Here is a 14,068-nt window from a genome sequence, read left to right on the forward strand (position 1 = left end):
ATACAGAGCTGGTAGATCTGAGGCTGATCAAGCAGTGATGTCACTTAGATTTGCTTGCTGTACTTTTGATATCACTGGAATCAGGGTCTCTGTCCTTATACCATTCTGCTCTCAAATTGGGTAGCAAAAACAGTGACAGATTCCCTTAAAACACGGTCTAGTGGGCTGCATTAACTGCAGACGTACAGAATGATAGGCTAGTATGAAAAGTACGTTCATGCCATTTAATGACTTTTTAGAAATGCCAATAATTTCACTTTTAAAATACCTTTGTTTGAAGAGACTCCGGAGACTCCAGCATATGTAACAGCTCGGAATTGTCTATTTCCAACAACATGCCTGTTATTTTTCCAGCAAGTGTGGCATGCAAACTTTGTATTAGAGGATAAATCCGTTCACCTAGAAATATTACCAGAGTTAATAACGTAATGCAGTGAGAGCAACTGCTCCTCTGTTTTTACTCAAAAGTGACCAAACTAGGTATCCCAGCATTTTAGCAAATACAGGCATTTGATCAGTGCAGAGTTAAATACCATAGCTTCTAAAGACATGAATAGGACCACAGCAGGAGCAGCCCCCCACTGCAGCGGTTCGGAGGCCACGTTCCCTTCTCACACGCTGACCTCATGCACTCATGAACATTTATAGTGTCATAGAAACATATGGAATTACATACAAGTTCAAGAAACAATATACGGTATGTTAACCTGTAACAGCATCACCATTATATCCAATTTATAAAAATACAATAAAACTACATTTTTCATTTATCCCTTTTGGAGCAAATGTCCCCAATTTTTGTATCCAAAATACCTCCTTTTCCAGGAATTGCCTTGTGCCTTCTCATTACAGTACACTTTTTCCCCTATTTACCATTGCAAATAGCTCATTGTGTTTTTTTTGTCACATTTCTCTTTTTGATCAATTCTACTTTTCTGCATATTTTCTTTATATAATAGTTGCTCTATGTTGATTTAATTGGTCTAGCTTGAGCTACATAAGACATACCGCATGGACAATTCAATTGCTAAACATTTTTAGTGTCGCATGTACAATAACGCGATTGGTATTTTGTTCCCTTTTAACAGATTACGGATGTTATCACTTTTAATAATTACCGGTAATTGGACAATTTAAAGAAGCTCTTCCAGGAAATTTTTTCCATTGCATCTGTGTATATGTTCAAGTAATGTAGTCTGTATGTGTTAAACCCCACACGCCATGGCCATTTTCCTTTTTTTTTTTTTTCCTCGGAGAGACTATGGAGACTATTGAAGCATGCCAAAAGTAAAAAAAATAAAAATAAATAGGTCTTTCAAAATATTAAAAAAACAAAAAATTATCAAATCACCCCCTTTCGCCCCATTCAAAATAAAATCAAACATTTTGAGTTCAGAATCGCCCGATCGATCAAAAAAAAAAAAAAAAAAAAAAGGGGTTAACCTGATCGCTAAATGGCGTAGCGAGAAAACAGTCAAAACGCCAGAATTACTTTTGTTATTTATTATTTTTATGCTCGCCACGACATTGCATTAACATCGTATCTGCACCAAAATGGTATCATTAAAAACGCCAGCTCGGCATGCAAAAAAAAAGCCCTCACCTGACCCCGGATCACGAAAAATGGAGACGCTACGGGTATCGGAAAATGGCGCAATTTTTTTTTTGTAGCAAAGTTTGGAATTTTTTTCACCACTTAGATAAAAAAAGGACCTAGACATAATTGGTAACTATGAACTCGTAATGACCTGGGGAATCATAATGGCAGATCAGTTTTAGCATTTAGTGAACCTAGCAAAAAAGCCAAACAAAAAAGTGTGAGATTGCACTTTTTTTGCAATTTCACTGCACTTGGAATTTTTTTCCCGTTTTCTAGTACACGACATGGTAAAACCAATGGTGTCGCTCAAAAGTACAACAAATAAGCCCTCACATGGCCATTTTGACTGAAAAATAAAGTTATGGCTCTGGGAAGGAGGGGAGCGAAAAACGAAAACGTAAAACCGAAAAAAGCTCCGGGGAGGGTGGGGGGTGGTTAAACCTACATATGTGCCTTTTCTCCTATTTACTTTATAAAATTACCTTTAACATCTGATATATGCTATCAGCTAAACAGGATATACATTTAGGATTATATTAAGAGAAAAACATTTCAGAAAGGTCTAAGGGATCAAAAAAAAAAAAATTAATGTAGTGCAACAGTTTAAATAAAAAAACAAAACAAAAAAAAAAAAACACTGAGCGATTTGCGCTGGCAAATAATGGAAAAGTATTATGAGAGGAGAAAATGTGTGAACAATAGGTAACGCCTACAAAATTAGTTTTTTTGATACAGAAGCTGGAGAAGCTTGCCCCAAAAAGAATAATTGTGATTTCAATGTATTTTTGTGAATTAGATATAATGGTGATGCTGCTACTGGTTTACATACAATTCTAAGAAAAAATATATGTTATTACATAAGTTTCTATGACACTATAAATATTCATGAGTGCATGAGGTCTCGGAGTATGAGAAAGTCGTTCTGTGAGCCTCTATTTCTGCTCGCCATGACTAACCAGTACCTATAGGGTTCGCGCTGATACATCTGGTTCCCAAACAGATTGCATTAGATTTTTCTTACTTTTACAAACTGTCCAAGGCACCAATCTGAACAAGGAGTTAGGACATATATTACGAAACTAGTGACTGAATACAGATGGCCTCCACAGTCCCAGCATTTTAATTTTGTTCTTATACAGTCTCTTTTCTAAGCTTTATGCATAGTAATCTTTTCAGCAACATTATACCTTGTAACTAAGGATTCATTTATATATAAAATGGGGATGAGATACTAAAGGTTCAATGACAAGTACCAAGCATTTGTTTTTGCTCTTGTGGTGGGGCAGCTGCTAACATAGATGCAGTGAGAGGCTCCTGTCCTTGCATTCGTACAGCTGGTTCCATGACCTGTAAAAAGACAAAATCTACATGTTTTTATGGGGCTCACCAAGTCATAATAAGGACATTATAATTTTGTGGTTTTTTGCATTTACAATTACAGAGATACCAAATTTCCACAGTTTAATTTGTTTTCCAAAGTCAGCACATAAAAAAAAAAGGACAACATTTTTGTTTATTCCAACCAGGGAGGTTTTAACAGCTTATTTATTTTGTGAACTGACTTTCATTTATTATTGAAGTAATTTGGGGTTGTGTTTTTTGGGAGGTGGAATTAACTAGAATTTGACTTTTTGTAACTTAAGGTACCTTCACACTAAGCGACTTTACAACGATAACGATAGCGATCCGTGACGTTGCAGCATCCTGGATAGCGATCTTGTTGTGTTTGACAGGCAGCAGCGATCTGGATCCTGCTGTGATATCGCTGGTCGTTGCTGAAAGTTCAAAACTTTATTTGGTCGTCACATCGGCGTGTATCGTCGTGTTTGACAGCAAAAGCAACGATGCCAGCGATGTTTTACAATGGTAACCAGGGTAAATAACGGGTTACTAAGCGCAGGGCCGCGCTTAGTAACCCAATGTTTACCCTGGTTACCATTGTAAAAGTAAAAAAAAAACACTACATACTCACCCTCTGATGTCTGTCACGTCCCCCGGCGTCCGCGCTGCTGCTCAGAGCTTCCTGCACTGAGTGTGTCAGTGCCGGCCGGAAAGCAAAGCACAGCGGTGACGTCACCGCCGTGCTTTAGGGCCGGCGCTTACACAGTGCAGGTAAGCGGACGCCGGGGGACGCGAACGTAAGTATGTACTGTTTGTTTTTTTACATTTAACACTGGTAACCAGGGTAAACATCGGGTTACTAAGCGCGGCCCTGCGCTTAGTAACCCGATGTTTACCCTTGTTACCCGGGGACTTCGGCATCGTTGGTCGCTGGAGAGCTGTCTGTGTGACAGCTCTCCAGCAACCAAACAGCGACGCTGCAGCGATCGGCATCGTTGTCGATATCGCTGCAGCGTCGCTTAGTGTGAAGGTACCTTTAGGCTTCTTTCACACTAGCGTCGGGCTCGGGCCGTCGCAGTGCGTCGGGCCGAGGTTACCGACGCTAGCAGTGAATGTGCCGCACAACGGGGGCAGCGGATGCATTTTTCCAGCGCATCCGCTGCCCCATTGTGAGGTGCGGGGAAGTACGGGGAGGTGGGGGCGGAGTTCCGGCCGCGCATGCGCGGTCGGAAAAAGCGGACCGTCGGCAGCAAAAAACGTTACATGTAACGTTTTTTGCTCCCAGCGGACCGCCACAACACGGCGCAACCGTCTCACGACGGTTGCAACGTGTGTCAATGCGTCGCAAAGCATCGCTAATGTTAGTCTATGGGGCAAAAACGCATCCTGCAGGCAACTTTGCAGGATGCGTTTTTTCCCCTAAACGACGCATTGCGACGTATTGAAAAAAACGCCAGTGTGAAAGTAGCTTTACTGGTAAAAGAAAGCCTTTTCTCAAAGTATCCATTGGGGGAACAGAGGACTTCGGGAATTAGATTCTACCACCAGGTGGGTAGACACTAAGCAAGGTGTTTTTGTTCTTCCCAGAAGTTATAGCCCTTCTGGCCAATTTGTTTACTAGCAGAAGGAGAAGCAATTAGTGATGAGCGAATACACTCGTTGCTTAGGTGTCCTCCGAGTATTTGTTAGTGTTTGGAGATTAAGTTTTCATCACCTCAGCTGAATGATTTACAGCTGCTAGCCAGGCTGAGTACATGTGGGGGTTGCCTGGTTGCTAGGGAATCCCCACATGTAATAAAGCTGGCTTGTAGCTGTAAATCATTAAGCTGCCGGGATGAAAACCTAATCTCCGAACACTAAAATACTCGGAGGTCACCCGAGCGTGCTCGGGAAAACCCCAGCAACGAGTACACTCACTCATCACTAGCAATAAAACATAAAAACCATATGAAATGAGGAGACTGTTGACAACTATAGAAAAACATTTGCCATTGCTGAATGCTTTGTCTCCCAAAGCACGGCACAAGAAAAGGCTTTCACCAATAAGTAAAATTGACAATTTTTCCCATCGGTTCCATTGGGCGAATACAGGACCTTGCAACTTATTAAAGCAGTCCCTACAGTAACACAACAATGCAGTAGGTGGCAAGTCTAGTTAGCTGACACTGATGTAGGATGCAAAGTTTGCACCATGTAAAATTTTTAAAAAGTGTGAAGTGACAACCACATGGCCGTTTTGAACTCCAGTAGCTAATAAAGGCTTCAACTTGCCCTACAAATGGAAGGCCTTGCTTATGGTTGACCAGATCTAATGAACTATAATGACTATGTTAACAGACCCTGGAAGAATGATGAGGATTTTTTGCCCATTTTTTATCTGTTTTGTGTGAAAACGGAAATAGTATGTCAAGTTGTTTGTTTAGTAAAAACAATTGATCAAAAACTGAGTGCTAGAAAGAGGCAGATTCATAGAAGTGGAGAGGCAATGTGCAGACTACATAATACAAATAATGAAGGAACATTTCGATGACATGGGAAGGAAACTGAAAATGAGAAGGGGACTAACAAAACATGATGATATCGGGAGGAAAACTACCTTATTCAGGTGACAAACAGTGATCAGGAATTTCGAAGACAAATTCCGACATCCACTTGATGGATGATAGCCATGAGAAAACTTACAAGAGCAGTAGTAAGTAGAAAGTGTGGAGGGATTTTAGGTTGGTGGTAAAGAGCGACTATATGAGCCCCTAGTTACAAGAAGTAGCACCATGGATAACTTACAGATTAGTGGACAGAGAAAAAAAAAATAGTGTGGCAATACTTGTCCGTAGATCTAGTACAAACAAGGCCAACTGCAGGCAATCTTTGGGCTTCAAGTTCTGTCAGAACTGCGGGGGTGATGGTGGTGACCTTGCCTTAATATAACTAATACTTCATTCATCATTATGTTTTTATAATTTTATCCAGCACGTAAAGTTATGAAACTTTGCAGCTTTAACATCTTGACGAAAAAAAGTCACCAGGGGACGTAAGCCAGGAAATACTAGGCCCACATGAGTTAGTCTGGTGCAATAAGAGTCACTGTTATGGTCCTTAAAATACTGCTGAAAGACAGGAAGCGGGTGGTATATGAACAGCAGCGCAAACTGGTTATAAGGAAGTTTATTTCCAGAGGGCAATCTAAGGAGCAGAGTTAGCCAAACAGTTTGGGTGTATAGTGACAATTCTTCTGAGAAAGTCAGCAACTGTCTACTCCTGGAACATGAACACATGCTGGGCGGATTGTGATGTGTTGGTCGACAACAGGATTTTTGCAGACTCCAATATTGCTACTGTACTTCGGGTCATGACCTGGTGAGGTGATTCAGGTATGTGTGTGTCAGTTGCTGCTTAGCCCATCAAATCTCGGACTAGCTGACTTGCCAAAAGATGAATTATGTCCCTCAAAATTTCAGGAAATTAAAAGGAAGTTGAGGGTATCCAGATTTCTTGGACTCTCTGATCTTGTAAAACTTCATCCATGCGGAGTAGACTAGAGTCCACTCAGCATTGAAGTGGAAAGAAGGTACGCCCCTGAAATATGTGTGGAGCCACCACTGAAGAAAGTATTGGGATGTGGAATGTCCTGGTCCAGAGAATTTTTTGATTCAGAATGGATCGCTAGAACAGTAAGTGTGAATTTTGGAATATGATCTCTTCCACTGATAACACCATGAAACCTAGAACTCGCACGCAATGCAGGATTTAGATTTTGCCAACGCCCTGAAGGGAGAAGATGTACTGCTGGAGGGTCTGAAATTTTTCGGACAATAGGAAAATTGTTGTCACAGTGGTTTCGATGCCCATACCCAGGAAGATTATACTCTGCAAGGATAAAGAATTTGTGGGGGAATTGATCCAACTTAAGCAGGTTAGCATTTCTGAAGTGATGTTAAAGCTTTTTTTTTTGTCAGCTCTGGATGGTGCTTTGACCATTATAAATACAGGATGTTTTGAAGGAGTGCAAGGAACTCAAACTGCGATATTGGCCTGTAGCCATGCTAAATGTGTGCCTTACAAATTCGTAGTGACTTCAACCGATTGTATGGTATGGAGTTTGGCAAATGTGAACGAGAAAGTACCCTGCTGCTGTTCAACTAGTCATCTGCAAAGGCTTTCTGCCATTAAATGGACGTGTGCCTAATGTTATATGTCTTAATTCATTCATGTACCATATATGGATATGATGGTACAGTGTTTGTTGTACTTTGCTACCATCTACTTGTTATTGTTATATGTTGTTCATGTATTATAGCCGTGATTTCCCATAATGCCTCTCTCTCTGCAACTCCTATCTTGTATCCTCACATCCTTTCTTTCTGGTAAATGCCATCTTGGCAGCATGTGCATCAAGACTGAAGAAAGGATTCTCCTGCTACTTCTATCCTCTACCGTCCATATTCTACCTCATCATCCTACCTCATCTCAGCAAGGTATTGTAAATAAAATAAGTTAAAGTTCATTACTGCATCGTCCTTTCTGAATTTACCAAGTGCAGCTGGTCAAGCATTGGAAGAGGGGGTGGCGAGCAATTATCTGCCATTACTTGTACAGAGATCCTTCCTCAAATACCTCTCACTTCGGTACATCAGTGGCAGAATAGTAACAGAACTATGCCTACAGTGTCTGCGTGTATATACATTGTCTGCATATGCATTGTCTTCTAGCAAGTATAACCATCCGCCATCTTCGCTAAGGCATGTCCACGAAAACCTCTCTGGTTCCCTCTGTGAGGCAAGAGCATCATGTTCGTGACACCACAGGTGCACAAGGAGCAGAGTCCACGCTTACTGCAGAATAGGGCATCACAAATGTGTAACCAAGCTAACAAAAGGTCCGAGAGAACTTTGAGACAACTAGAAAAGCGTTCTGTGACAACCTATATGACTGATGGGGCAGAGTAGATCACTATTTAGCAGCTCTTCCACGCTCTAACAGTGACACAGCAGATTTAACCGCCACATCAAATCTGCTGCCTATGATCGCTACCAGAGACTGTCAGCAAACTACATGGATAATGCCACAGCAGAGCTAGCTGAAAGACTTCTACAAGAAAAGACTGCATTAGTGTGAGATGCTCAGGATAAGGGAGAACTCTGCATCACACACCTCCAGGAAGTTAAGCAACATCGTACAACGTTGACCAAAATCACATCTCAATCTTCCAGATTATCTCACACTAGGTAAGTCAACATTGTCTGACAAGCTACTGGAAATATGAGCAACTACAGAGGAAGCAGAGATCTAAGCCCAAAAAACTGGACGGATGCCCAATTAAAAAGGATGGAAGTGGAGATTGAAACTCAAAGAAACAAGATGGAGGCCTAATTAAAAATACTCCAAGAAGAAAGGGAAGAAGCAACAGTCCTCGCTAAATTGAAAGTCCTTGAACAAGTACTAGGTCAAGATACTGATACAGAGCATATAAAGAAAGGGGCGCACAAAACTCATACAGAAAAAAATCTTTACTAAGACATAACAATGATAAAAACATTAAAAAAAGCATGTGGGTCAATTTGCTCAGTGGTGAGCCAAAAACGGTTTGTGGCACCACAGCCTAGCAGGAAGTAGTCATAATAGCAGCGGAGGCAACTTGTGAATAAATATAAATGATAACACAGCCTTGTATTAAACCAATTGCAGATCTCTTACTGCTGAGTCAATTAGAAAGTGCATAGAACTTCCACACATTGGAAAAAGAGGCAAAAGTGCTAACTTTAATTCCAGAGACAGTAACATAGTAACATAGTTAGTAAGGCCGAAAAAAGACATTTGTCCATCCAGTTCAGCCTATATTCTATCATAATAAATCCCCAGATCTACATCCTTCTACAGAACCTAATAATTGTATGATACAATATTGTTCTGCTCCAGGAAGACATCCAGGCCTCTCTTGAACCCCTCGACTGAGTTCGCCATCACCATCTCCTCAGGCAAGCAATTCCAGATTCTCACTGCCCTAACAGTAAAGAATCCTCTTCTATGTTGGTGGAAAAACCTTCTCTCCTCCAGACTCAGAGAATGCCCCCTTGTGACCGTCACCTTCCTTGGTATAAACAGATCCTCAGCGAGATATTTGTATTGTCCCCTTATATACTTATACATGGTTATTAGATCGCCCCTCAGTCGTCTTTTTTCTAGACTAAATAATCCTAACTTCGCTAATCTGGGTATTGTAGTTCTCCCATCCCCTTTATTAACTTTGTTGCCCTCCTTTGTACTCTCTCTAGTTCCATTATATCCTTCCTGAGCACCGGTGCCCAAAACTGGACACAGTACTCCATGTGCGGTCTAACTAGGGATTTGTACAGAGGCAGTATAATGCTCTCATCATGTGTATCCAGACCTCTTTTAATGCACCCCATGATCCTGTTTGCCTTGGCAGCTGCTGCCTGGCACTGGCTGCTCCAGGTAAGTTTATCATTAACTAGGATCCCCAAGTCCTTCTCCCTGTCAGATTTACCCAGTGGTTTCCCGTTCAGTGTGTAATGGTGATATTGATTCCTTCTTCCCATGTGTATAACCTTACATTTATCATTGTTAAACCTCATCTGCCACCTTTCAGCCCAAGTTTCCAACTTATCCAGATCCATCTGTAGCAGAATACTATCTTCTCTTGTATTAACTGCTTTACATAGTTTTGTATCATCTGCAAATCAGTGCTGCCAGAGATCTAATAAAAAGTATACCTGCAGTCAGCGATGGTGCCACAACCCCTACGCACATTTTGGCGTTGTGCCTTCGTCAGGGGAAGTGTGTTTTATATGTCTAATGGTATTCTTATTCTCCATTTCAGAGCCACACTTAGATCTTCACTTACAAATTAATAGATTTCCATCTAAAACGCTAGCAGTAATACCCTTTCATTATACCACTTCACTAGGCCATATCGTCCACCACTTATCTCCTATCAAACCTGCTGTAGAATGCTACTTTCCTGCTGCTGTCACGCAAGCCCTACAGGTTTTCACTGCAGGGCTGGATAGGACCTTTTCGCGTCATATGCGACGTCATTTCCGGTCACACGCTCAGCTCAGCCTCTGGTCAGAATCAAGGCTAATTCTTCCCCCCCTCCCAGTCCTTTTAGTATGATGCATCACATAGGACATTAGCGTGCACATGAACAAGCGCTGGATACCACGTTCACACCGCCACATCGATGCGGAATTCCCTAAGAACCCTTGGTATGCTTTATTTATTACCTGTTGTTCTTGCACTTTCACTATTAGGCGTATTTTTAATCCATGTCCTATTTGGTCTCACTGACAGAGGTCATACCGCAAGATATCGTGCCTACTCCACTCAACTTAACAGAGTGGTATGAAACCCCCTCATGTTTTCCTTTCTTTTATTTTACTTGTCACACTGATCCATGGTTTCAAATTTCCTTCTATTATATGACTTGTACCTTCATATGACCATCATACATGTGATTTTCTGATTATTTTTGCTGTAAATTATGTTTTTTTAGTACTTTGATGAAGGTCCTTGCCGACCGAAACATCACACTGTACTACTACACTGTAAATAAACCTTTATATTCCCACCTATTTATCCAACTGCTAAGTCTTTCTATAATAAAGATACTGATATGGTCTGCCTCATTCCAGGAGAAGTGGAAGACCCAGCTGATCGCAACTGAGCACATGTTAAAACATTTACAATTGGTACTAAGGCCAACTTCAATCTACCACATCAACGCACCCGCAAGGCAAGGGATGTTGCTGCCTACCACTGTCAAGGTAAGCCTAACCATCATGCTGCATCATTTTATCCTGATATGTCGCAGTCATAACTAAGAGAACTTACATTCCCCAGGGTTACCACTAGTTATTCTTGCAACTATGACAGGGAGATCGAATATGTCTGACTGACAGACACGATTCAAAAAGGAGTTAATAAAAATCAGTCTCAGTTTGACAATCGTGCAGAGAACTATAGAACTTGGAAGTCGACCTTTCAAGCAGTGATCCAAGATCTTAACCTCAGCGTCAAAGAACAACTGAGTTTGCTTGTTAAATGGTTAAGCCCAGAATCAACGAAGTATCAAGACAATAAGGACAGTTCAAGTGGACCATTCAGATGCTGGTCTTATTGCAGCATGAGAGACTGGAACTACCCTACAGCAGCTCAGAAGCCATAGAATGTGCCTTATTTAAGAAACTGAAAACCTTCCCAAAGATAACTAACAAAGACAACCGTAAACTTCAAGATCTAAGCGACATGCTAAAGGAAATAAAATTGGCAAAATTAGCCCCACGTCTTTCAGGACTGAGTTATGACACTGCTCTTGGCGTGAATTCAGTAATGCCAAAGTTGCCATACAGCATACAGGAAAAATGAGCAGACCATGGCTTAAGGTTAAAAAACAAAAACAAAAACAAAAAAGGGGCCTTTCCCCCTTTTTCCAGGTTCATTAGTGATCACGCTTGGAAGAAGAATGATCCCACTGAACCTCCATTGCCATCATCTACAAGGTATGACAACATTACCACCAAACGTAAAAAGAGTTAAGAGACAGTATCCATGAGAAAGACCGACATTCCACTTACTGCACTCTCCTTCACTATACCAAAGGCTGTTGCTCCTGAAGTTATGGACAGCAACCGTATTTGTCCTATCGACAAAAGGCCTCACCCATTCACAGAATGTCGTTGACTCAGGGCAAAGGCTTTGCAGGAGCGTAGAGATACTGTCAAGGAGCTTGGCATATGTTATACATATTGCGTTGCTAAGGACTGTAAGGCCATGTGCACACGTTCAGGATTTTTCGTGTTTTTTTCGCGTTTTTTCGCTATAAAAACGCGAAAAAAACGCTTACATATGCCTCCTATTATTTACAGGGTATTCCGCATTTTTTGTGCAAATGTTGCATTTTTTCTGCAAAAAAATCGCATCGCGGAAAAAAAAGCAACATGTTCATTAAAAATGCGGAATTGCGGGGATTCCGCACACCTCGGAGTGCATTGATCTGCTTACTTCCCGCACGGGGCTGTGCCCACCATGCGGGAAGTAAGCAGATTATGTGCGGTTGGTACCCAGGGTGGAGGAGAGGAGACTCTCCTCCACGGACTGGGCACCATATAATTGGTAAAAAAAAAAAAGAATTAAAATAAAAAATAGTGATATACTCACCCTCTGATGGCCCCCGAAGTGTTCCGCCTCTCCCGTGCATGCTCTCTCTTCCGTTCCTATAGAATAGATGGTGTGGTTCAGGACCTGTGATGACGTCGCTGTCTTGTGATTGGTCGCGTGACCGCTCATGTGACTCACGCGACCAATCACAAGCCGCGACGTCATCGAAGGTCCTGAACCACACCGGCATCTATAGGAACGGACGCCGCTGAGATCGGCTGTCTGCAGAGGGTGAGTATAACCATTTTTTTATTATTTTTAAACATTCTATCTTTTACTATTGATGCTGCATAGGCAGCATCTATAGTAAAAAGTTGGTCACACTTGTCAAACAGTATGTTTGACAAGTGTGACCAACTTGTCAGTCAGTTTTCCAAGCGATGCTACAGATCGCTTGGAAAACTTTAGCATTCTGCAAGCTAATTACGCTTGCAGAATGCTAAAAAAACCGCGAAAAAAACAGAAAAAAACCGCAAAAAAAAATGCGGATTTCTTGCAGAAAATTTCCGGTTTTCTTCAGGAAATTTCTGCAAGAAATCCGGACGTGTGCACATACCCTAAGGCTGTTATCAAGTGCACTGAATGCAGAAGTGACAAACACTTTACATCTATGCATCACACACCAGTTACAGTTACACACAATTCACAACATTCTGTAGCATTCACCCCTGCTCAAAGGCATGGAAGTGAGCCACACGTTCCTGATCCAAATGTAACCGCCATTTTCTCCTAATGTATTGAAGTATGTGGAGAAGGGACTGGTCCTAAATTATGTCTGGTCAAGGTTAATTCAGTAGGACAACTCGGCAAGGCCTCCAGAATGTATGCCATAATAGATAAGCAAAGAAACGGGTCTCCAGCAAAGCCCAAACTCTTTGAGATCTTCAAAATAAAGGGACAAGTGTCTCCATACACCCTTAACACCTGCTCTGGTCGTTTTGAGACTTCTGTCAGGAGAGCCTCTGGGTACATTGTCTCTAATCAAGGGGAATATGCACATACCCTTGCAAACCTTAATTGAATGTGACCAGATACCCGATAACAGGGAACAAATTCCCACTCTAGAAGCCACACTTAATCATCCCCACTTGAGGCACCTAACGAAATTCCTCCTCTGGACACAAATACTAATATTCTAATCATACACCGTGTTCCAAATTATTATGCAAATTACATTTTTCTCGGATTTTCCTAAACGGTCGGTGCAAATGACAGTCTAATAAAAGTCATCACCCGGGAGTATACATAGAATTATATTGAAGAAACCTCCCAATGATAACAGTATAATCTCCAAAATGAATAAAAACTCAAAATGCTCTGTCCCAAATTATTAGGCACAGTAGAATTTCTAAACATTTGATATGTTTTAAAGAACAGAAAATGCTCATTTGTGGAATTTGCAGCATTAGGAGATCACATTCACTGAACAAAAAAGCTATTTAACTCCAAAACATCCTAACAGGCCAAGTTACATGTTAACATAGGACCTCTTCTTTGATATCACCTTCACAATTCTTGCATCCATTGAACTTGTGAGTTTTTGGAGAGTTTCTGCTTGTATTTCTTTGCATGAAGTCAGAATAGCCTCTCAGAGCTGCGGTTTTGATGTGAACTGCCTCCCACCCACATAGATGTTTTGCTTGATGATACTCCAAATGTTCTCTATAGGGTTGAGGTCAGGGGAAGATGGTGGCCACACCATGAGTTTATCTCCTTTTATGCGCATAGCAGCCAATGACTCAGAGGTACTCTTTGCAGCATGAGATGGTGCATTGTCATGCATGAAGATGATTTTGCTCCTGAAGGCACATTTCTGCTTTTTATATCATGGAGGAAAGTGGTCAGTCAAACTCTATATACTTTGCAGAGGTCATTTCCACACCTTCAGGAACCTTAACCTTAAACCAGCTGTTTCCCCATGATTCCGGCCCAAAACATGTCTCATCCACC

The 14,068-nt window shown here is 41.4% G+C and overlaps 2 protein-coding genes across 11 annotated transcripts in view; one reads left to right on the forward strand and one right to left on the reverse strand.

The window, feature by feature from the left end:
- The window catches only part of RIMS4 (regulating synaptic membrane exocytosis 4), a 1,070,250-nt gene that overhangs the window by 116,299 nt on the left and 939,883 nt on the right, over positions 1–14,068 (forward strand). The gene's annotated exons all lie outside the window — the stretch shown is intronic.
- LOC143765478 (embryonic polyadenylate-binding protein) overlaps positions 1–14,068 on the reverse strand; it is a 158,500-nt gene that overhangs the window by 6,423 nt on the left and 138,009 nt on the right. For all 10 annotated transcript variants that reach the window (XM_077252181.1, XM_077252175.1, XM_077252182.1 and 7 more), the window contains 2 exons: positions 2,854–2,947; positions 269–399 (listed from right to left, as the gene is read on the reverse strand). In XM_077252181.1, the coding sequence (XP_077108296.1) occupies positions 269–399; positions 2,854–2,947 (225 nt within the window). The remainder of the gene's footprint in view (positions 1–268; positions 400–2,853; positions 2,948–14,068) is intronic.

This window comes from Ranitomeya variabilis, chromosome 4, assembly GCF_051348905.1.
Source record: "Ranitomeya variabilis isolate aRanVar5 chromosome 4, aRanVar5.hap1, whole genome shotgun sequence".
Classification (NCBI taxonomy): Eukaryota; Metazoa; Chordata; class Amphibia; order Anura; family Dendrobatidae; genus Ranitomeya; species Ranitomeya variabilis.